Here is a 23,170-nt window from a genome sequence, read left to right on the forward strand (position 1 = left end):
TTATCTTGTTCTCATCTGACACGTCACGAGCCTCCTTCCATGTCCAACAGAGAGGCGTCCTACAGTTCTTCTGAGGTAAGGCCACCATTTACCTGACCCTCTCGGAAAATCCACATGGTTCCATTTATTCTCAAGGCTGCAAACAAGTACCTGGTGTGATTTTTAAACACATCCTAGATGAACTCTTTTGAATGACTTCGTCAAAGTGGATGAAAGCCCGGACTCTAAGGCGTCTGATACTGTCAAGAACAGTGAAATGTCTGAGACTTTGACCCTCTTGCAGGCCAGTGAGGCAGCCTGCCACTGCTTTGTAGGTGCTGTGAGAAGACACAGACTCCTGGTCAGAGACTAGGACCATTTATTACTTTTAACAGGAGCAGTGGCATTTTGGGCCAGCTTCCTGAGCCCAAATTCCCTCCGGACCATGTGAAGAGGAGATCTGGGTGATCCTGCACACAGGGGACCCTAAGTTGAGGGATATGAGTCTGTGAGCTGAAAGCAAGCCTGCCCCCTCGCTCAGGAGGACGGTACTGTCTTTCAAGGCTGTTTATGTATCATAGATCCTTGAAAAGATACCCAAGAACAAAGATAAGTCAACTCTTTGCTCACAAAACACGCAGACATGACAGACCCAAAGAAAATCGCCTCCTGGCAGTCACTATTTCCACAATGGCTCCTCAACTGAATGAGACTATACCTGACCAATAATTTCTATTTTTGCCAACATTAAAATAGGTTAAAATTCAAATTTTTGTTTTAGCTTTTATTTTACTTTTTATATACGTTTTATATACTTTCTGATTTTTTTATTATTTTCCTTATTTTTTGATTACCTTCTCACATTACTTACCCTTCCTTTAGGTCAGTGATGGCGAACCTATAACACGTGTGTCAGAGGTGACACGCGAACTCATTCTTTTGGTTGATTTTTCTTTGTTAAATGGCATTTAAATACATAAAATAAATATCAAAAATATAAATCTTTGTTTTACTATGGTTGCAAATATCAAAAAATTTCTATATGTGACACGGCACCAGAGTTAAGCTAGGGTTTTTCAAAATGCTGACACGCCGAGCTCAAAAGGTTCGCCATCACTGCTTTAGAGGCTCATCTGTATATACTGAACCTACTATATACTGAATATACTAACTTTATACACTAAGTATATTAATTCTTAGGCTCACATGTAAATATTTCCCCATTCTTGTCACTTGTCTAACCTTGTTTTAGGGTATCTTTATATGACCAGATGACTCTTTTCCTTCATGGCCTAATACCAAGAGGAGCAGAGACAACCTAGTGCTCACTTCCATTCACACTCTGTCACGTCCTTAAGAATAAAAGTCTCAGGCTAAGCTGGACACACTGACAATAAAACACTACATCAAGCATGTCAAACTCAAAAGCTAACACAAGCCAAACAAACAAGGTTTAAGTTTCTGTGGGCCGCAAAAAAACAAAAGCTTCAATTTTCATAGAAATGTATGTTTATTTCGATAGAGACATGAGTAATCGTTAACATAAAAAAATAGAACATTTTAATAAAAATTAATATTTTCTTGAACATTAACTTACCAGACACTGAATAACTGCACAAATTAATAAGCGTAACGCAAATAAACCTATTTTTCTTGTCCTCCATTAGCGAAATATTTCCTGTTGCGCACACCAAGCAAGTCTCTACAGGACTAATGATGTGGCAATTGGCTGCTAAAATATTCGCTGCTAGTATTAGTGGAGAGAAATGGTGTGCCTGCGCATAAGGCGTGTAAGGAAAATGAATGCAACACGACTAATCAGCCATTAGTGAACACTGTAGTTTGTTATTAACTAGAGGCCCAGTGCACGAATTCGTGCACCACTGGGGACCCTCAGCCTGCCTTGCCAGATAGGGCCGAAACCAGCTCTCCGACATACCCCAAAGGGTCCTGGATTGCAAGAGGGCAAAGGCCAGGCCAAGGGACCCCACCGGTGCACAATCAGGGACAGGGAGGGACGCGGAAGGTTGGCCAGGCAGGGAGGGACCACAGGAGGGCTCCAGGGCATGTCTGGCCCATCTTGCTCAGTCCCAATCTGCCAGACCCCAGCAGCAAGCTAACCTACTGGTTGGAGCATCAGCCCCCTGGTGGTCAGTGCACATCATAGCGAGCTGTTGAGTGGACTTAGCATATCATTAGCATATTACGTTTTGATTGGTTGAACAGTCAACCAGTCGACCACTTAGCATATCAGGCTTTTATTATATAGGATTATGTATAATAGGATATTATAAAACTTAAGTCACAAAATTTTTATTAAAACATTTCTTACATACCGTTATATTGGCTGGGCTGCATGCAGGCCGCAAGTCTGACATGCTTGTGCTACATCCACCACTCTCCCTGCTGTGAGGGACAGCCCTGTGACTAAGGCACAACTTACGAGATGGTGATGAAGTGTCGTGGGCAAATTCCACACAGTCCCTTTAGTCCCCTGCACAGCCTGCTGCCGGATGTGGCTCTGGGAGAGCAGCAGCCCAGGAGCTGTACCATCAAATTGGCATGAAGCCTGCACACTGATTACCCAGTGAGGACAACACCAGGTCTAAAATGACCTCTGGAACTTTCTACACTAGTGGAAAGTAAACTTCTAATATTCAGCAAGTTTTCAGATTTACTGGTAAACCTAAAGCTAACACATCATTATTAAAATGTTTTCTTTTAATGCATGTACAGTTTGATGTGTGTACGTGCATGTGTACATATGCATGCTTATTTGGTTTTCGTACACTGAAATCTTTATTCAATCTGAGATCCATATATGTATAATTAAAGTGCAAGGAGAGGTCCAACTTTTCCCAAAATGATCATCAGCCTTACTAAGTATGTCTGAGATATGCTCTTATAAATTCACACATATTACAAGTTCCTTTCCTCTATGACTGGATCTAATCATTAATGTTCCTCCAAAGATATCCCTTCATAAGCCTGCAAGAATTCTTCATCCTAACAGCCATTAAAAGAGAAAAGTTTTTCGCATATAGCTTTTAGGGGGTTTCAGCATGTTTCATCCTGTTGACTCATGCTTAATAGTTTTAGCACATTTTACTACAGCAGTTACCTGCCGGAGGAGAAAACACTAAACGCAAAGGAAGATGACCTTCCCCTGTGCCAATGAGAACAGAGCACAGCATGGAACCCAACTGCTGTGGTCAGTGAGAGGGACTCTGCGCCAAACTTCAAGTGCCCAAACTCCAAGGAATCGCTTTAATAAAAGTAGCACTAAGGGGAGTAACCTAAACAGAAAGTGACCACCTGCTCCCATGGAGAGCCCGGCAGCAGTAAGGGGCTGGGGTCACACCAGGTTCAAACCTTACAGCACCAGAGGACCAAAGAAGAGCAATTCAGTTCAACACAGGAGCTGCACTGAGAACCACAGGCTAGGTTCTCCATCAGCCGGTCCCTGAATAAGAGATGATTCAGGTCTATATGAAATGTAAGGGGCATGTCAGCAGGCAGGAGGCTCTTGAGGGCACCCAGTAGGAAGCAGCCAGCTGAGAGGGGAAGAAAGGCTCCTGCAAGTATTGCCAGCAAGAGACTAGAAGATCTGATCCTATCCGGGGGAACTGGACTTCCCAGTGTCCCTGCCCCCCGCCCCCAACAAAATGAACACTGGACAGTTACAGGCAGGCATCAAAGAGTGAACAGACCCTGGAGACTGAACAACCTTCTGTACAGTAGAGAGAGAGGAAAATCCACTGTCCCAAATTAAACAAACTTCCAAAACCTCCAAGGCAGATGAGACCGTCAGGAACCAACTGACACCATTCCCAAAGTCAGGGAGAACAAACATGGCCAAATGATGCTAATCAAAAGTCCAGCCAATAGACACTCAAGTACAGTCTGCAGTACTGGATCCTCACTGGCAAACAAAACTCTGCTACCCTTTTCATAAATTATCATCCTGCAACTGTTCTTACACAGCAATGTTTTATGAAATCTCACTGTGTTAATTTTAAAGACCCTAAATACTAGTAAATTGATTGTGCTTAAAGTATAAATTACTCAACAATTTTCTAATGTTTTGTTACATAATGAGTGATATGCACTCGTTCCTAAGTACAAGTTTTTAAATCAAATACCAATTCACTCTCAAGAACAGGACCAGCAAAATCCTTAAGATCTAAGGATCTTCGCACTTCTGAGTATAGCGGGAAAGACCCCCAGAGCTGTTTGTTCATCAATGCAGATCTGGCTCTTCACATGTAAAATTCCGTGGTTTTGATTCTACCCCAAGATACACAAAATTCTTCATGTGCTCTCCCAGAGTAAGCTAGAATGGACAGACCACGCTCATGGTCAGCACTGCAGAGTAGGACCGGCAACCACAGGTAATAAACTAAACCCCATGGGACACACAGGCATGCGATCTACTTGTGCTCGTTAGTCTAATAGTGAAGAATAAATGAATACGAACACCAATAACGGCCTCCTTGCTGCAGAGCTGGGGGAGGATTTCACAGTTTAAGTCCACATATCAAACACAGAAGAGGTAATGCCAGATTCCACCGCTGTGAACTATAAAGATGGGAGAAAGGAAAGAATGACCGTGGCTGTAAAGCTCCATGTACTGAGGTGAGCTGACACTAACTCACAAAAAGACACCCAACTACTCAGCCTCATCTTTAAAGTTTATAACTCTCTGTAAAAATATTATAGCACTTTCAGAATTTCTAAGTATTTGTTTTAATTCCTGAAAAAAAATTAATTTTAACAAAGAAAAGTACTGTGAGTATATTCAATTGCAATATTTTTTTCTTTTTGATACCTGAATCTCAGACCACAAAGGCTGGCTAATTCAGATGGACATTATACAACCATGGCCCTATGTAATTTCAGTGTGAGGATGGATGGAAAACTCACTTACTAGAAATACTCTTCCTAACCAACTACAGGAGTGCCACGATGAGGGTACACCTTGTGGGGGGCACACTAACAAGTGCTTTCCAACTGTAGTTTGTTCCAATAAATTTAAGTGCACAGAAGGCAAGGGCCATGCTTCATGCTTCATGTCTTTTAGCAATATTTGTGGCCCCAGTGCTTGAACATCAGTACAGACTGGTTCAACTGCTGAATTTACAAGGGAGAGGACCAGATACAATTTGCCAATCATCTGATTTTACTGATATTCAGTAGAAAGAATAAAATGCTACAACTAGGGAATAACGAGGCACAATTTTAAAAGACTATGACTTCACTTTTAAGAAGCATTCTAAGTAGTGCCCCACATTAAGCTGGCTTACAACACAGCAGGAGAGCAGAGAGCACCTGTCCACACAGGGAAGGATGACCAACACAAACCACTACAGGATTAGCAAAGAGCAAGTGTCCAGGATGCCTTCTCCGTGCCTCTCTTTACCAAAACTTCAAACAGTTTTCATTACTAGACCTACTGAACAGAAAGCATTAAAAAGTCAAATCAAATAGCTACTGAGATACTCAAACACAATCACGACTGGAACTAAATATTCTAAGATTCCACATAAACAAGCTGTAGGAAATGGGCCTCTGTGACCCATCTCCAGCATGGTCAGCTTTTGATGGAAATGGTTGCTGAATTTCCCCAGGGCAAACAGACCATAGGGAGGAGGGAAGAGGATATAAGAACAAAGCACTGTGGCCAGCATCATGGTGGAAACCCCCGAGGTACCTGCCTCAACTAGACTGGAGGAGGTGGAGGCAACGAGAAAAGGCTTCAGCCCAATTTTTTTAAATGGCCCAATGGGAGACAGCAAGACCTAGGCGACATATGAGGAAAACAGGTGACCCCATAGTACTCAGCCAATGAGGACCCAGAGGAGGGACTGAATAAACAGGCTGTGTTTGCTGCCCCAGATGTACCTGTACAACTGGACAAGCACCCGCTCTTGAGAACTTATTAAAAGTCTGATTTTTTCCATACTTCTGTCTCTGAGTCCGTTACTTGAATTCAGACAGGTGAGGACTTCTCACACTTCTCTTTTTGCAATTATATACATACTAGAGGTCCGGTGCATGACATTCGTGCACTGGAGGGGGGGGGGGGGTATGGGGGGATCCTCCGCCCTGCCTGTGCCCTTTCTCAGTCCAGGAGCCCTTGAAGGGACATCCTTAGCACTACCATGGAGGCAGGCCGCAGCGTTCGCCAACCATGAGCCCGGCTTGTGGCTGAGCCATGATCCCTCTGTGGGAGCGCACTGACCACCAGGGGGCAGCTCCTGCATTGAGCGTCTGCCCCCTGGTGGTTAGTGTGTGTCATAGGGACCGGTCGTTCTGTCCTTCAGTCAATTTGCATATTACCATTTTATTATATAGGATATGTATTTCATTGGCCAAAATCCAGCAATTTTTGAACTTTTTTCTCAAATGCAAGCTTCCTCCGAATGAGATCATAGGAGAGAGGGCAGAGCTCCCCCTGCAAGAGGCTGTGTACACCCTCTAATTCTGCAGGCTCCCCCACCCCTTGCAGCCCCATGTACCATGCATTTCAGTGCAACCCCTATGTCCTGAAAACACCAAGATCCTACTGCAGCTATGATCACATCCTTCCACATAATCTCGTAAGAGCTAGTTTTAAAAACAAATCTCTTTAATGATGAATCACTAAAGACACATGAGCAGCCTTTCACTAGCACCTTTTCTGTTGATATTCAATTTAAAAACAGAAAGCTACTATGAAAATCATCTTTCTGAAATAAAAATCAGTAGTCTCCACTTCCTGATCACAGATAACAAATTCCTGTGACATTTCCTAAACTAACCTCCCATCTCTTTATTCCTGTTTGGACAGTTCTCGGTTACAGAAAGGATGAATGAACAGGACATCAATCACTTTCAAATATTAGCACCTTAAAGATGTCTTTAGCAGGTCAATAATCTTTTCACCTTAGAAGAACTTTATCAGATCTTGTCTAAAGCCAGAATAAAAGCTCTGCATTAAGTACTTCTAACAATTGACAGTGTATCTGCACCACACAAAGCTGTTTTCTTCCTTAGGGTGCAATCCTCAAGGTCACAATTCTGTACAGCCTTCCAGGATGACAAAGGAGCATTACCTCCAGCCAAACAAGCTGTCAACACAAACTTTGTCACAGCTCAGATAAAGAAACTGGCAGACAGTGATAATAAGGTCTAATTTCCCTCCCTCCCGAGGGAGGGAAATAGATTTCAAATCAGTCTAGAAACCTGTGCCCTGGCAGCCAGGTTATCTTTGGCACACAAAGGAGAAGGACTCACTGTGAATTCATCTAAAGGCTCATTGATCTCGATGTCCAACACTTCGTCATTGTACAGCTGCTCCTCCTCTGGCTCTTCCACATACTCCATGTGGTCTTCTGTCAGCTCGGCATCCTGGCCTTCATACTGTCCTTCCTCCGGATACTCATGAGCATACAATTCAGACCCATCGGACTTGTGGTAAACCAGTTCGTCCTCTCCTTGCTCATACTCGGATTCCTGTTCTCCAGACTGGTCATTAGTGTTGTCAGCCAGTTCATATGATGTGACCATGCCAGATGTGGTTTTCAGACTAATTGTGACACCCTGAGAACTAGAGGGAACAAAAATACAGAAAGGTGCCAATTAGAGTGGAGCTCAAAACTAAGTCATACACCAATTAACTGTTACAAGGACAAACCTTGACTGGAGAAAAGTTATTCCAGTTCTTATAAATACACACTAAGCCCAACAAGGACTGAAAACAGAGCTCGTATTCTGCACTGAGCCAGCACCACACACTCTCACAGGACAGCAGCCTGTGTGGCGTACTAAGCCAGCAATGCACCCTCTGATGGAACAGCACCCCGACTATCAGCAGCTGCAGGTTATTTGACCACGAGAATCAGATCAACCAGTTGGGAAAACAGGTCTGATTTGACTGGCAAAAGTTGAGATCTGAACGCAAATAGTGTATTTCATTCTAACTACCAGGATGAAAAGGATGGCATGTTTTCTAAGATGTCAAAGTAAAAATAGGAGTATTACTCTATAAACAAAAAATCATAATTATAAAAACTATTTTTTTAAATCCATGGTGCAAATTACAGGCTCCTATTTTAAAATAAAAATATTAAAAATGTGTATAAACCTACATTTTAATGTTCAAATAAATAAAATTTATCCTAGTCACAAACATGAAAAAATTAGTTCATAATTTCTGAGCAACATACCAGGGTTAAAGTTTTAAAATTGCAAAAAAAATTCATATTCTACCTATGAAGTCACAAAAGCTAATAAAGTGTAAGATACACTTAAAATACAAGATTTTGCAAATAAATCTAAGTCCCACATATTAAGTGTCCAATCCTAACAAAACATATACGCCACACAGACATTATGTGGTTTAAAAACTCCAAAGATCTGCTTCAAGGCAACCCCACTGTGATGGTGGTGTGTGGAGGTGAAGGCTTTGGGAGGTGCTTAAGTCACAAGGCTGGAGCTTCATGATGGGGTTAGTGCCCTTACAAAAGGGACCCCAAAGAGCCTCTCTCCCCTTTTGTCACCTGAGAACACAGTGAGAAGGCATCATCTGTGAACCAGAAAATGGGTCCCCACCAGACCCTGACAGGGCTAGCTAGCACTTTGGCCTTGGACCTCCCGGCCTCCAGAACTGTGGGAAATAAATTTGTTGTTTATAAGCCACCCAGTTTATAGTATTTTACTATTGCAGCCCAAACAGACTAAAACAATTACATTCAGATAGTCAACCAGAGATAAAGTACAGTCCAAAGGGATTTCCAAAATGGCAATTCCCAATGGTAATCAGCTAGGTACAAGTAAAAACTGTCTAGAGGAAAGCAAAAACAGCAACAGCAAACAGCAGCAAACAAAATGACGAGCCCAGGGGCATTGCCCCAATCAGATACAGCAATTACTCAAAACAGCAGTACACACCTGTGCTGAGCTTTCTTATCACCTGCACTCAGCAGAACCCACAGAGGTCATTAAATGCAAGGCCAACACTGACTTTTCCACTTATAGAAAACTGTACCTATTTATGGCTTTTACATCAGAGTTATATTAATATCCCATTTAGAATAAAATCATATGTTAAAAATATAATACATTAAATTATCTCCATTGTAATTATAAATTACAAACAGTTCTTATCAACTTAGTTAAATAAAGACAATTTTTAAGGAGTTAATAGAATACCTGAAATTTTCGTCGTCTTCATTATCACTCTGTAAAAGATCATCGTTCAGCTCTTCGTCTGACAAATCCGACTGATTCTAATTAAAATAAGAAATCTACTTAATGCATGTCATTTCCGTAATAAGACTTGTTATAAAAAGTGCAAAATCACGCTGACTGGATTGTTTCTAACCTTGTTATTAAAATATTTACCATTCAGAAAGTTTTCAGTTTCACGTAACCAGTGACAAAATGGAGAAATCCCACATACAGCATACTTGCTTACTACCCCAGACTAGTTTTTAGATGCACAGTCAAGTAGGTATAGAAGTAACAAGCATAATGATCATATTTACTATAATTCTAACCAAAAAAGGGAAGTCTCGTGGTGACACCCTACAAACAAAAATTTTTCTTAAAGACACCATAAGATTTTACTAGATGTAACATTGTTAGTATAATAAATCTAAAGACTTTTTAAAGAAAAAGGAAAAAAGTGGAATTTTAGAAATAAACAGATTGTAAATAATCGGATCACTAAATTAAAATGATAAGGGATTAAAATAAAACTGTGGTTTGTCCAACACAGTTGGCACATGAAAATAAATATGACTACTCTGGTCCTCACTCCTGTTCTTGACGGCCCTGTGCACTCATCATGTAAGCAGAGGTAACTGGTGATTTTGTCAACTGGTCACATTTCTATAGTTTCAGGTTAAATATATACCAGTATCGTAGACAGGGGGCAGGGAGGAACTTCACATTTTACTTGTCCATTAAAATTATTTCTATGATATATGTAAATTACCACTCCCCCTCCAAAAGACAATCCAAGCCCCGCCCCCACACACATATTAGGGACAAAAAAAAAACAAAAACACTTGGTTTTCTACTTAAAGCAGCAAACAAATAAGCAGTATTTTCCCAGCATTTTATAGCTTATAAAAATAGATTTTTTCCAAGCTTGTCTGTATACTTTCTACAAAAATTGGCTTCTCAAACTTGTCTGTATATCCTCTATTATAGTATTTTTGATGTAAGCCAAAAATATATCAAGCTTATTAGTCGTTCTTATTAGTCCCAAGAGACCCCACCCAATCGCTGACATTAGAATAAGATAAAAACATAGACCCTGTACATAGTTTACTTGAAGGGAGGTGGAGCAGCTGAAACAAAGCAGACTGCTTTAATGGAGTCAAAATGAAGTTTCACCTCGTTGCCCACATATTCGGTCATCCCAACTGGGCGAGTTTTGAGTGACAGGAATGCCATTAACAGGTGTGAGCCAGGCCTGCCATGGGTGAACCTAGGTATAGCTGCCCAATTCATTAAATAAACCACTTTCAGGAAATCTTTAAAAATTAATCCAATAAAGCCAAATTCCATTCAATAAGAGGCTGCTTCCTTCAGTTATTTTAGTTAAACATTTAAGTATTTGTCAAAAATCAATGAACCAACAAATAATTCACCAAACAAAAAAAGAACATATGTTGTAATGGACCCCTGATGGTAATCTATCTCACTTTTGAGTTCTGCAGATTCAACTTTGTGTCAATTCTGAACCTAATGAGTAACAGAAAGAGGAGACAATGATCAAAACACCCACTTTACTGATAAAGCTGTAAGGAAGAGCTAGACTAAATCCTTGAGGCCAAACTGATTTTCAACTCCCTCCCAATGAACTGGAGCGAGCTCTCTCCGCAGGCAGAAGCGAAGAAGCCAGGGGGTTCTGCTCAGAACGGTCTGACGGAAAGCAGGGCAAAAAGAGCCCAAGAAAGGAAGAGACAGTGGCCATGAATGCACGAAACCTTCCTCCCCTCTCAACAAACCGCCAGACATTCCTGCACAGAAGAGGAGCAAGTAAGAAAGAGAACGAGTGGTTCTCCCATGGCTCTCCGGGACTCCCGAGAATGCAGGCACTTTGATGGGACAGCAACCCTGGGAGAACACTGGGTGCACCCGAAGAGCACTGTCATGCGCCTGCTGCTGCCCAAGGAGAGCAAAGGAGCTATGGAGTCACAGGCCAGCGGTCAGCTGCCATCCCATTTCTGACAGCTCTCACTGGGTCACACCAGCCTGCTTTGTCTTACGTTTACAGCCTTTCATTTTTACCCTGTACATCTTTAAAAACTGACTCTACAACCTCCCTCCTTGACACAGACAAACCTGTCCTCAAGTTGTCCCTCACAGTCTGACATTTTTGCTACACTCAGTACATGGTTTTGAATGAAAGGAGGCCATTAACCTCCCTGGCCACCAGTGGCCTAGGAGTCTCTCTCCAGACAAAGTTACATCTCCGTACATTTTGTGGAGACTCAAGTGTGAAAAAGACAGTGGTCAGTCAGCCAGTGCACCCATCGCCTGGGCTCCTCTCACAGCCCTATAATAAACTCACCAATACCTGACCAAATTCAATCTCATTAGCAACCAAATAAACAGAAAGTAAACCAACTAGATATAATTTTTCATCTATCTCACTGAGGAAGATTTTTGTTTTTGTTATTTTTGGTTATCCTCACATGAGGATATTTTCCCATTGCATAAAGATGAAGCAAGACTGTCTTTAACTAAAATTGCTAAAGCAGGTGACAAATGCATGAGGGTCCTGTTACACTGCTCCCTCTTTGTTTGTACGGGATTTAAATTTTCTATTAAAAAGTTGTTTTTAGAGAGAGGAACCAAGATGGCGGCATAGGTAAACACCAGAGATTGCTGCCTCGCACAACCACTTCAAAAATACAACTAAAAGACGGAACAGACATCATCCAGAACCACAGGAAGGCTGGCTGAGGGGAAATTCTTCAACTAGAAGGAAAGAGAACAGCATACCAAGACTCAGAGGAGGCGCAGTGCGGAAAATACAAAGCGGTTGCTGGTACTCTGAGAGGCAGAGCCTCTGGGGACGGGACTGAGAGCAGCCATAACTGCTCGCTCTGCCCGCCCTGTTGATCCCGTGCGACCCGACCCGCCCAAGCCCTGCGCAGAGGCATTTGCCGGATAGCCTCAGGCAAAGGCTAGATTAGCACCTCCCCAGAGGACAGAAGTTCTCTCACTGCAGACACAGCTGATTCTCACAGCCAGTTGGCCTGGAGGTCAAATCACCCCCGGTATTACCCACAACAATCAAGGCTTAACTACAACAAGACTGCGCACAAAGACCACTAGGGGGTGCCCCAAGAAAGCATAAAAAAATGCCGAGACAAAGAAACAGGACAGAAATGACAGAAATGGAGGATATAGAGCTCAAAAGCACAATTTTAAGGTCTCTCAAGAACTGTCTAGAAGCCGCTGATAAACTTAATGAGATCCTCAAGAAATCTAATGAGCCCCTCGATGTTGTGATAAAGAACCAACTAGAAATTAAGCATACACTAACTGAAATAAAGAATATTATACAGACTCCCAACAGCAGACCAGAGGATCGCAAGAATCAAGTCAAAGATTTGAAATGCGAAGAAGCAAAAAACACCCAACTGGAAAAGCAAAATGAAAAAAGAATCCGAAAATAGGAAGATAGTGTAAGGAGCCTCTGGGACAGCTTCAAGCGTACCAACATCCGAATTATAGGGGTGCCAGAAGAAGTGAGAGAGCAAGATATTGAAAACCTATTTGAAGAAATAATGACAGAAAACTTCCCCTACCTGGTGAAAGAAATAGACTTCCAAGTCCAGGAAGTGCAGAGAACCCCAAACAAAAGGAATCCAAAGAGGACCACACCAAGACACATCATCATTAAAATGCCAAGAGCAAAAGACAAAGAGAGAATCTTAAAAGCAGCAAGAGAAAGAAACACAGTTACCTACAAGGGAATCAGCGGATTTCTCAACAGAAACTTTGCAGGCCAGAAGGGAGTGGCAAGAAATATTCAAAGTGATGAATACCAAGAACCTACAACCAAGATTACTTTATCCAGCAAAGCTATCATTCAGAATTGAAGGTCAGATAAAGAGCTTCACAGATAAGGAAAAGCTAAAGGAGTTCATCACCACCAAACCAGTATTATATGAAATGCTGAAAGGTATCCTTTAAGAAGAGGAAAAAGAAGAAAAAGGTAAAGATACAAATTATGAACCAGACACATCTATCAACAAGTGAATCTAAAAATCAAGTGAATAAATAATCTGATGAACAGAATGAACTGGTGATTATAATAGAATCAGGGACATAGAAAGGGAATGGACTGACTATTCTTGGGGGGGAAAGGGGTGTGGGAGATGCGACAAAAATCGTGCACCTATGGATGAGGACAGTGGGTGGGGAGTGAGGGCAGAGGGTGGGGTGGGAACTGGGAGGAGGGGAGTTATGGGGGGAAAAAAAGAGGAACAAATGTAATAATCTGAACAATAAAGATTTAATAAAGAAAAAAAAAGTTGTTTTTAAAAAATCATAAACAATTAGCTGGAAACAACCCCAATGCACATAGAAATGTCTAGGTACACTTTAGTATACACAAACAATGAAATATTACATACCATTATAAAGTATCTTAAAATAATATTTAGTGACAATAGGAAAATGCCAATGATACAACACTAAATTTAAAAGAAACAGTATTTTATATGTAAAGTATGTATAAAAACATGAAATAAGAATGAAAGGAAATATGGCAAAATGTCAGTCATGAGGGTTTATATCTATTTTTTCATTATTTTTTAATGTTATTGAACTCTGATTCTGATAGAGTACAAAGTATTTATTTTACATTAGAAGAGAATATCTGTATATTTGAGTATGTTTGTGTATAAAGATAAGCTTATCTTTAAGCTTATCTCTGAATACTCCCAAAAAGTGAATTCCAGATCCAGTATGCCAAATATTAACTCCAAATATGAAGTTCCTTCAAGAAAAGTGGTAGTTTTATGGTTATCACTCTCACAAACTCAATACCTGCTAGAGTGCCTTGGACAATATAGGAACTAAACAGGGGTCCTCAAACTTTTTAAACAGGGGGCCAGTTCACTGTCCCTCAGACCATTGGAGGGCCGGACTATAGTTTAAAAAAAAACTATGAACAAATTCCTATGCACACTAAACATATCTTATTTTGAAGTAAAAAAACAAAACGGGAACAAATACAATATTTGTATTTGCATGTGGCCCGTGGGCCGTAGTTTGAGGACCCCTGAACTAAACTATTAAAGAATCTACTGCTTGAGTTATAGTTATCAGAGAATTTACTAACAGTAAATTAACAGTCAGTTCTTTGTGCACTTAAAAATTCAATTCACAAAATTTTAATCTATACCTAACTTTCCAGGAACACATCCCCTTCAGAAGACATATTCCTATATTTTAAGTGTAATTAAATGACTACCATTTAGTTTCAAAAAGATCTTTCCTTACTTCTTACCTTTTTGCCAGACAGCAAATCTTCTCCAAGTAAGTCATCTTCAAGTTCACTGGAGAGAAGAAGAGATACGTCAATGTATCAACCCATTACATGCTGGGAATCTACCCAGGATTTGGAGGCTTGGGTACTTGCACGTTGTATTTGCTATACTTTCCCTTTTCTTTACTAATAATAAAGACTTATTTTCAAATATATAGGGAACACTGTGAGAGAGGCTTTGCTATAGGAGGTGGCTCTCACTAGACCTCTAAGCTTAGTTTTTCACCTCAATATGAGATCTTTTTTTTTAACCTGTTCAGTAATCAGTAAAACAATATACTATAACAAGTAGTATCTGTGCTTTCTTCTACCTTTAAAAATCTACAAAACATAGGGAAAGATGCCCAATATCATTAACTAGAAAAATTAAAAACCACTGAGAGCATTTGACACTCATCAAACTGCAAAAACTGAAAAAAATTAAAACACGGAACAATCATGCTGATGATGACATACAAGTAAATCATAACTAAGGGAGTTATCTCTATGTGACATGGAGGTCCCAGCAGTCATCTGCCATCTTTTGTCAGCATGTTTATGTTCTGAATGATGGGAACATGCTTTCTCATAAAACAGAAACCCTTGGCAGACCGGAGAAGGGAATGTCAGGGTTTTGTGCTATTCTTGCAGATATATATTTTTATATTTTAAAAAGAAGAATAAACAAAACCATGCAGGAAAACATTTAGACATTTAATTATATTACTTATAAAAATCTATTTAAAGACTTTTTACTGTTCAAGGAAACACAGGCCGCAAACTGGGAGGAAATCTCTACAAGCACAAAATAAATTTCCCAAAGTATAAAGAATCATAAAATCAATAAGGAAAAGACGACCCAAAAGAAAAACAGACATAGATATAAAAATATAACTGACAGAAAAGAAAATCCAAATGATGAGTAAACTGCTAAAATACACTATTTGATTCAGCTCCTATCAGAGTCTTTTAAACAAAAATCAGTTACCACTACTTCCCAGTAAGACCATTTCTTTTACAGGTGAATTTGTTCTAAGCTCTGAGTAATGTTTTATAGGTTGAGAGTCACTGGAGAGTAATGAACTTTATAAAATTATCAAGGCTATGGTATGAGACGTAGTTTCCAATGTAGAGTATTCTATGAAGCTTCTGGGGCTCCCCAGTTTCCCCGACAGGAATCAGGTTCTTGTTTTATAACACTGTTGTTCTTTAGTCAGAGCTGTTCATCTTTATGTTAAACTTTCTGACTACAACCCAAAGTCATTTTCACATTTGCAACACAGTATTTAAATGGCAAAATGCATACAGACAGAATCATCATCATTTGAGAACTCCACCCCCCAGCTCTGTCCCGTGGCCTTCTTCCAGGAAACATCCATGTGCCGGTGCTCAAGCTCCTCACCGAAAGTAATCGCTACACTGAACTGACATCTATCATTACTGGGGACTTTCCATATACTGTCAGTGTGTGTGTACTTGTGCGTATGTATGTGCGCACACACATGCACTCCTAAAAAGGTATTTTCATCTTCACAAGGAATCAGGGAAATACAAATTTAAAATATAAAAATGGCAAAAACTGTAAAGTCTACCAAATATTGGGTAGGATGTGGACAACAGGAACTCTTGCAGAAAAGTACTCCAACAACAGCTCTGGGTGTTCACCAAGTCAATACCATCAATGTATAGAAACACAGAGAGATGAGACAACCAGTGTCCCACTGGCCACCCTTTAGACAACATAGGCCTGGAGCCTCTGTCTGGAGTGCCCGTCCTTGTCCTCCAGCCCACCTGGAAAGAGCATCAGGGGGCCAACACACTGTTTTCAGAGAAGATCTCTGTGGAGCCAAGTGGCGGAATGAGATAAATCAGCGTGGACTCTGATACACACAAGCAGGTGTTCATACCTGTCCCAGTCCTCATCTGCAGCCCTTCTCCTCCAGGACCGCTCTGCACCCGGCTTATCAAATTGGTCAAAGTCATCATCTGTGAAGGAGAGACCATGAAAGTCAGTCTTCCCAAATTAAAACACATCCACATCTTCAAATAGTGACACAACCTTTCTTTTGAGGATTCCTGGTATGACATTTTAAAATACAAAAGTTCCATATATAACTCTTAAAAATACTTTAGCCATTTTTAGTAATTAAAAAACCTTAAAGTATAAAGCTATTCAAAGAAAATCAATTTATTGAACACTATTAGAAAAACCACAATAGAACAGTATTTTAATCATAAATTTCAATAAAACATTTTCTTTATAAAATGATTTAATGTGTATTTTGCTACAATTACACAAATGGGAAAAAATTGCTGATTTGCTAATAGTTATATTACTTTTTGTAATCTTTACATATTTCCAAATGAATCATGGAGAACAAAAACCATCATTAAGGAAGTTGTTAGGATAGTGAAGAGAACACACAACAGGAATGGGACACAAACCACACATATACAGTGCACCGTGAACAAGGCAGGGGTTGGGACCCCGAAACCCATCAACCCCATGCAGTCAAAAATTCATGTATAACTTTGGCCTCTGCCAAAACTTAACAGTCATCCCTCAGTATCCACTGGAGATTGGTTCCAGAAACCCTTAAGATACCACAATCCACGGATGCGCAAGTCCCTTATACAGTAGGTCCTCAGGTTACATCAGAGATCCATTCCTACGGCACGACGTAACGCGATTTTCGCTGTAAGTCAGAACCCACCTAAATAAGCACCTACGTCACTCACATGGAGCACAAACACAGCAGTATTGAAGTGAAACAGTAAAAACAATTTAAAAGAACGATAACAATTCCTGACCTTTACTTGTGGTGAATAAATAATAAAAAACATAAAGCACATATGTACATACAATGAAATGATGAAACTTTTTTTTTTTTATAAAGAAATGGGAGATGGCGACATAAGCACGAAAGTCCAATGTAACCCAAGGACTGTCTGTGTAAAACTAGAGGCCCAGCGCGCACGAAATCGTGCAGGAGTAGCTCACTTCCGCTTGCCTCAGCTGGCCGCCCCACCCATCACCACTAGTAGCTCATGCCCTGCCCTCCGCCACCCATAGCTCTCCAACGCTAGTAGCTTGCGCCCCACCCTCTGCCGCTCATAGCTCGTGCCCCTCCCCGCCCACCGCGAGAGCCGCTGCTTGCTTGCTCATAACCCCATGACGGCCATGGGCCTTTTATGTAAGAGACTAGAAGCCGGGTGCACAAATTCGTGCACAAGTGAGGTCCAGCCGTCTGCCCCCATGGGGCCCAATCAGGCTGGTCCGGCAGGAGTGAGGGGATGTGCGGGGGCCAATGGGGCCAGGATGGCGGGGGGGCCACAGGCAGTTGGTTGGCCGGCCCACCCCTGATTGGGGGAGAGGGGAGGGGGGTGTCAGGGGGATCCAGGGTGGGGCTGTGGGAGGTTGAGAGGGGTTGATCGGGGTTGATCGGGCCAGTTGGCTGCTGCAGTGCGCGTCACAGTGACCAGTTATTCTGGTCACTTGGCTTTTATATATATACTAGAGGCCCGATGCACAAAAATTTGTGCACTGGGGGGGGAGGGGGGGAGTTCCTCAGCCTGGCCTGTGCCCTCTCGCAGTCTGGGACCCCTTGGGAGATAACAACCTGCTGGCTTAGGCCCGCTCCCGGGTGGCAGAGGGCAGGCCCAATCCCTGGGTGCAGCCCCTGGTCGGGCTCAGAGCAGGGCCAATTGGGGAGTTGGGGCACCGCCCCCTGTCATGCACAGAGCAGGGCGGATTGGGAGGTTGCAATGCCACCCTCAGTCACGCTCAGGGTAGGGCCGATTGGGGGGTTGGGGCACCGTCCCCTGTCACACTCAAGGCAGGGTCAATGGGGAGGTTGCAGCGCCACCCCCTGTCACGCACAGAGCAGGGCCAATCAGGGGGTTGGGGTGCTGCCCCGTCACGCACAGAGAAGGGCCGATCAGGAGGTTGGGGAGCTTCCCCCCGTCACGCACAGAGCGGGGTCAATCAGGGGGTTGGGGAGCTCCCCCCGTCACGCACAGAACAGGGTCGATCGGGGGGTTGGGGCGCCGCCACTCTCACACTCAGGGCAGGGCCGATGGGGAGGTTATGGCTCTACCCCATCACACACAGACCAGGGCCCGTGGGGTGGGGGGGTTGGGGCGCCGCACCCTGTCACACACAGAGCCGCAGGGCGATCAGGGGGTTGGGGCACCTTCCCCTGTCACACACAGAGCTGCAGGGCGATTAGGGGGTTGGGAACCTCCCCCCTATCAGGTACAGAGCAGGGCCGATCAGGGGGTTGGGGTGCCTTCCCCTGTCTGGAACAGAGCAGGGCCGATAGGGAGGTTGTGGCCCCGCCCCCTGACACACACAGACCGCAGGGTGATCAGGGGGTTTGGGCGCTGCCCCCTGTCTCACTAATCCCGGTGCCGGGAGGCCTCGCGGCTCCGCTGATCCCGGTGCTGGGAGGCATATTACCCTTTTACTATATAGAATAGAGGCCTGGTGCATGGGTGGGGGCTGGCTGGTTTGCTCTGAAGGGTGTCCTAGATCAGGGTGGGGGTCCCCACTGGGGTGCCTGGCCAGCCTGGATGAGGGGATAATGGCTGTTTGCGGCTGTTTGCAGCTGGTCACACACCCTTCAGGGTGGGGGTCCCCACTGGGGTGCCTGGCCAGTCTGGGTGAGGGGCTGAGGGCTGTTTTCATGCTGGGACTGAAGCTCCCAACTGCTCCTGTTTTTCTTTTTTTTTTTTTATTCTGGGCCAGCTTTAGCTCTGGCTCCAGCTCTAAGGCTTCAGCTGCTGAAAGCAGGTATCTCGTTTGTTTGGGTTCTATAATCGAAACTCTGTATCAACTCCAGCTCTGAGATCCCGGCTGTCTGAAAGCTGGTTTCTGGGGTTTTGTTTAGCTTCTATATTTGTTACAATGTTTCTTAAACTGCAAGCTCAGAGGCCGGCAAGGCAGGCGGGGAACGCTGGTTTCCTCCGTCACTGAAGCAAGCAAGCCTCATGTTCAGTTTAAGCTGCCTGGCTGCCGGCCGCCATCTTGGCTGGCAGTTAATTTGCATATCGCCCTGATTAGCCAATGGGAAGGGTAGCGGTCATACGCTAATTACCATGTTTCTCTTTTGTTAGATAGGATTAGAGGCCCGGTGCACAAAAATGTGTGCACTCAGGGGTGGTCCCTCAGCCAGGCCTGTGCCCTCTTGCAGTCTGGGACCCCTCGGGGGATGACCACCTGCTGGCTTAGGCCCGCTCCCTGGGGGATTGGACCTAAGCTGGCAGTCAGACATCCCTCTGGCAGCCCGGCAGCCCTCGGGGGATATCCACTTGCCAGCGGGGAGCAGACCTAAGCTGCAGTCAGACATCCTGAGCGCTGCTGAGGAAGCAGGAGAGGCTCCCACCACACTGCTCTACTGGCAGCCGTCAGCCTGGCTTGTGGCTGAGCAGGGCTCCCCGCTGTGAGAGCACACTGACCACCAGAGGGCAGCTCCTGCATTGAGCATCTGCCCCCTGGTGGTCAGTGTGTGTCATAGTGACCAGTCATTCCCAGTCTTTCTGCTGTTAGGGTCAGTTTGCATATTACCCTTTTACTATATAGGATTGAGACCTGGTGCACGGGAGGGGGCCGGCTGGTTTGCTCCGAAGGGTGTTCCGGATCAGGGTGGGGGTCCCGCTTGGGTGCCTGGCCAGCCTGGGTGAGGGGCTGATGGCTGTTTGCAGCTGGTCACACCCCCTTCAGGGTGGGGGTCCCCACTGGAGTGCCTGGACAGCCTGGATGACAGGCTGATGGCTATTGCAGCTGGCCACACCCCCTTCAGGGTGGGGGTCCCCACGGGGGTGCTCGGCCAGTCTGGGTGAGGGGATGAGGGCTGTTTTCAGGCTGGCAGGTGACTGAAGCTCCAGGCCTCTGGGTTTTTTTTCTTTTTTTCTGGGATTTATTTACCTTCTATAGCTGTCACTGGAGCTGAGAGCCGGCTCCAGCTCTGAGGCCGCGGCTGGCTGAAAGCAGGTATCTGAGTTTGTTTAGCTTCTATAATTGAAACTCTGTTACCATCACTGGCACTCTAAGCTCTGAGCCCGATGCTGGCTGAAAGCAGGTATCTGGAGTTTGCTTAGCTTCTATAATTGCAACATTGTTGCATCCAGAGCTCAGCGCTGGGCTGAGGCAGGCAGGGAACCTTGGCTTCCTCCATCACTGGAGCAAGCCTCCTGCTCGCTTCAGCTGCGTGGCTGCCGGCCGCCATCTTTGTTGGCAGTTATTTTGCATATCCTGCTGATTAGCCAATGGGAAGGGTAGCAAAGTTACGGTTAATTACCATGTTTCTCTATTATTAGATAGGATCCCATTGGCTAATCAGTGTGATATGCAAATTAGCCGCCAACAAAGATGGTGGCTAATTTGCATACATAGGCTTCAAGTGGCAGTGCGAAGCCTGGTGACAACGCAGGCGTTCTGCCCCAACCCACTGGTGGAGGGCCTCTAGGCCTGCTTGGTCAGTGCTGCCGGGGGGATGGAGGAGCAGAGACACAGCCCGCAGGGGGGCCAGCACCCAGCAGCCCCAAACCCGCCTCGGCGGTGGGGTTGGAGGAGCAGAGACACAGCCCACAGGGGCGCGGGCACCAGCAACCCCAAGCCCCATGGCCCAGGAGGCGCTGGGGCCACTGGGGTCAGAGTAGTAGAGACACAGCTCGCAGGGGGGCCGGCACCCAGCCGCCCCAAGCCCCGCCTCAGCGCTGGGGTTGGAGGAACAGAAACACAGCCCTCAGGGGTCCCTGCACCCAGCCGCCCCAAGCCCTGCCTCGGCGCTGGGGTCAGAGGAGCAGAGACACAGCCTGCAGTGGGGCCTAGCACCCAGCCACCCCAAGCCCCACAACCGTGGCAGGGCTGGAGCCACTGGGGTCAGAGGAGCAGAGACACATCCTGCAGGGGGGGCAGCTCCCAGCAGCCCCAAGCCCCGTGGCCGAGGAGGCTCTGGGGCTGCTGAGGACGCTGAGGCTGCTGGGGGATGCTGGGGCCAGAGGGGCAGAGACACAAGCCTGCAGCAGGGCCCAGCACCCAGCAGTCCCTAACCCCACCTCGGCACTGGGGTTGGAGGAGCACAGATACAGCCTGCAGGGGGGCCGGTACCCAGCTGCCCCAAGCCCCACAGCCGCGGCGGGGCTGGAGCCGCTGGGGTCAGAGGAGCAGAGACAGAGCCTGCAGGGGGCGGGCACCCAGCAGCTCCAAGCCCCGTGGCCGAGGAGGCTCTGGGGCCGCTGGGGCCAGAGAAGCAGAGACACAAGCCTGCAGCGGGGCCCGGCACCCAGCAGCCCCTAACTCCGAGGCTGCAGAGGCGCTGGGGCCACTGGGGCTGCAGCAGAGACACAAACCGGCAGGAAACCTATGGAAAGGGAGATAAACTGTCATAACTTTATCTCCCTTTCCACAAGATGAGAAAACTGACCCTGATTTATTTAGTGATATGGCCCACACCTTTCTACAAGCACAGGGTATGTTATGACCACTCCCAGGAAGTGATCAGAATACTGGTCAGAATACTGTTTCCAGGGAATAACACTACTGTGGCAAATTATCTAAGAGAGGAAACAAGCTTTTGGGTTTATTCTGAAGGTCAGAGAACAGACCGCCCCAACATATGCCATGTTGTTATATTGACGATCTTGACCTGCAGATGCTTGAAAAACAGCAAATGCAAGGAGAGGTTTTCACTGAAGTCTCCTTCTCTGCCTAAAATCGGACCCCCCAAAAGGTTCCCTTGATGGGAAAAGTGCCAACAGCCAGTGAAGACTGACTCCTGTCACAAGACAGGAGACTAGAAGTTGACATAACACCCAAACTTTGTTACAAACTATCTCCCCCAACCCCATTCATCTTTCCTAAAAATCATGTACTCTTCTCTAAGAGGCCTACATCTCCTGTCCCCTCTCCCTAGGAAGAAGGAATTTAAATCTGGATTCTAAGCCACTTTGGGAAGTTATTCATTTTTCCCTGGGATCTCCCACATATACACTAGGTACACATGTTAATGAACTTTTGTTTTTCTCTTGGTAATCTCTCACAATCGGAAATGCTGGCTCCTAACACCCTCCCCTGCCGACCTGATCATCCCTAACCACTCCGCCTGCCCGCCTCATCGCCCCTAACCGCCCTCCCCTGCCGGCCTCATCGCCCCTAACTGCCCTCCCCTGCCGGCCTCATCGCCCCTAACTGCCCTCCCCTGCCGGCCTCATCGCCCCTAACTGCCCTCCCCTGCCGGCCTCATCGCCCCTAACTGCCCTCCCCTGCCGGCCTCATCGCAAGATGTCCAGTCTATCCGATCTAATTAGCATATTACCCTTTTATTAGTATAGATGGCCCAGCACACTGCATACAGTCTGCCCCTGCATCTGCAGATTCACAACCACAAATCAAAAATACTGTTTTTGATCCACGGTTGGTTGAATCTGCCAATGCAAAACCTGGGGATACAGACTGCCAACTACATATTTATTGAAAAAAATCCATATATAAGTGGATCTGTGCATTTCAAACACACATTGTCCCTGGGTCAACTGTACTTTTAAATTCTCCAGCAGCCACATTTAAAAAGTAAAAAGAAGCTTGAAACTTTAACAAGTGAAATTTTAAAACATACTTTATTTAACCCAGAATATCAAAATAATATCATT

At 44.8% G+C, this 23,170-nt stretch overlaps 1 protein-coding gene across 5 annotated transcripts in view; it reads right to left on the minus strand.

The window, feature by feature from the left end:
• RBM33 (RNA binding motif protein 33) overlaps positions 1-23,170 on the minus strand; it is a 116,282-nt gene that overhangs the window by 75,728 nt on the left and 17,384 nt on the right. For all 5 annotated transcript variants that reach the window (XR_004975241.1, XR_004975240.1, XR_004975242.1 and 2 more), the window contains exons 2-5: positions 16,426-16,504; positions 14,501-14,549; positions 9,172-9,248; positions 7,255-7,567 (exon numbers count right to left, since the gene is read on the minus strand). Coding sequence is in view for 2 of the 5 variants with exons in the window: in XM_036356174.1 (XP_036212067.1) it covers positions 7,255-7,567; positions 9,172-9,248; positions 14,501-14,549; positions 16,426-16,504 (518 nt within the window). In the remaining 3 variants the exon portion in view is untranslated. The remainder of the gene's footprint in view (positions 1-7,254; positions 7,568-9,171; positions 9,249-14,500; positions 14,550-16,425; positions 16,505-23,170) is intronic.

Source organism: Myotis myotis, unplaced genomic scaffold, assembly GCF_014108235.1.
Source record: "Myotis myotis isolate mMyoMyo1 unplaced genomic scaffold, mMyoMyo1.p scaffold_m19_p_25, whole genome shotgun sequence".
Classification (NCBI taxonomy): Eukaryota; Metazoa; Chordata; class Mammalia; order Chiroptera; family Vespertilionidae; genus Myotis; species Myotis myotis.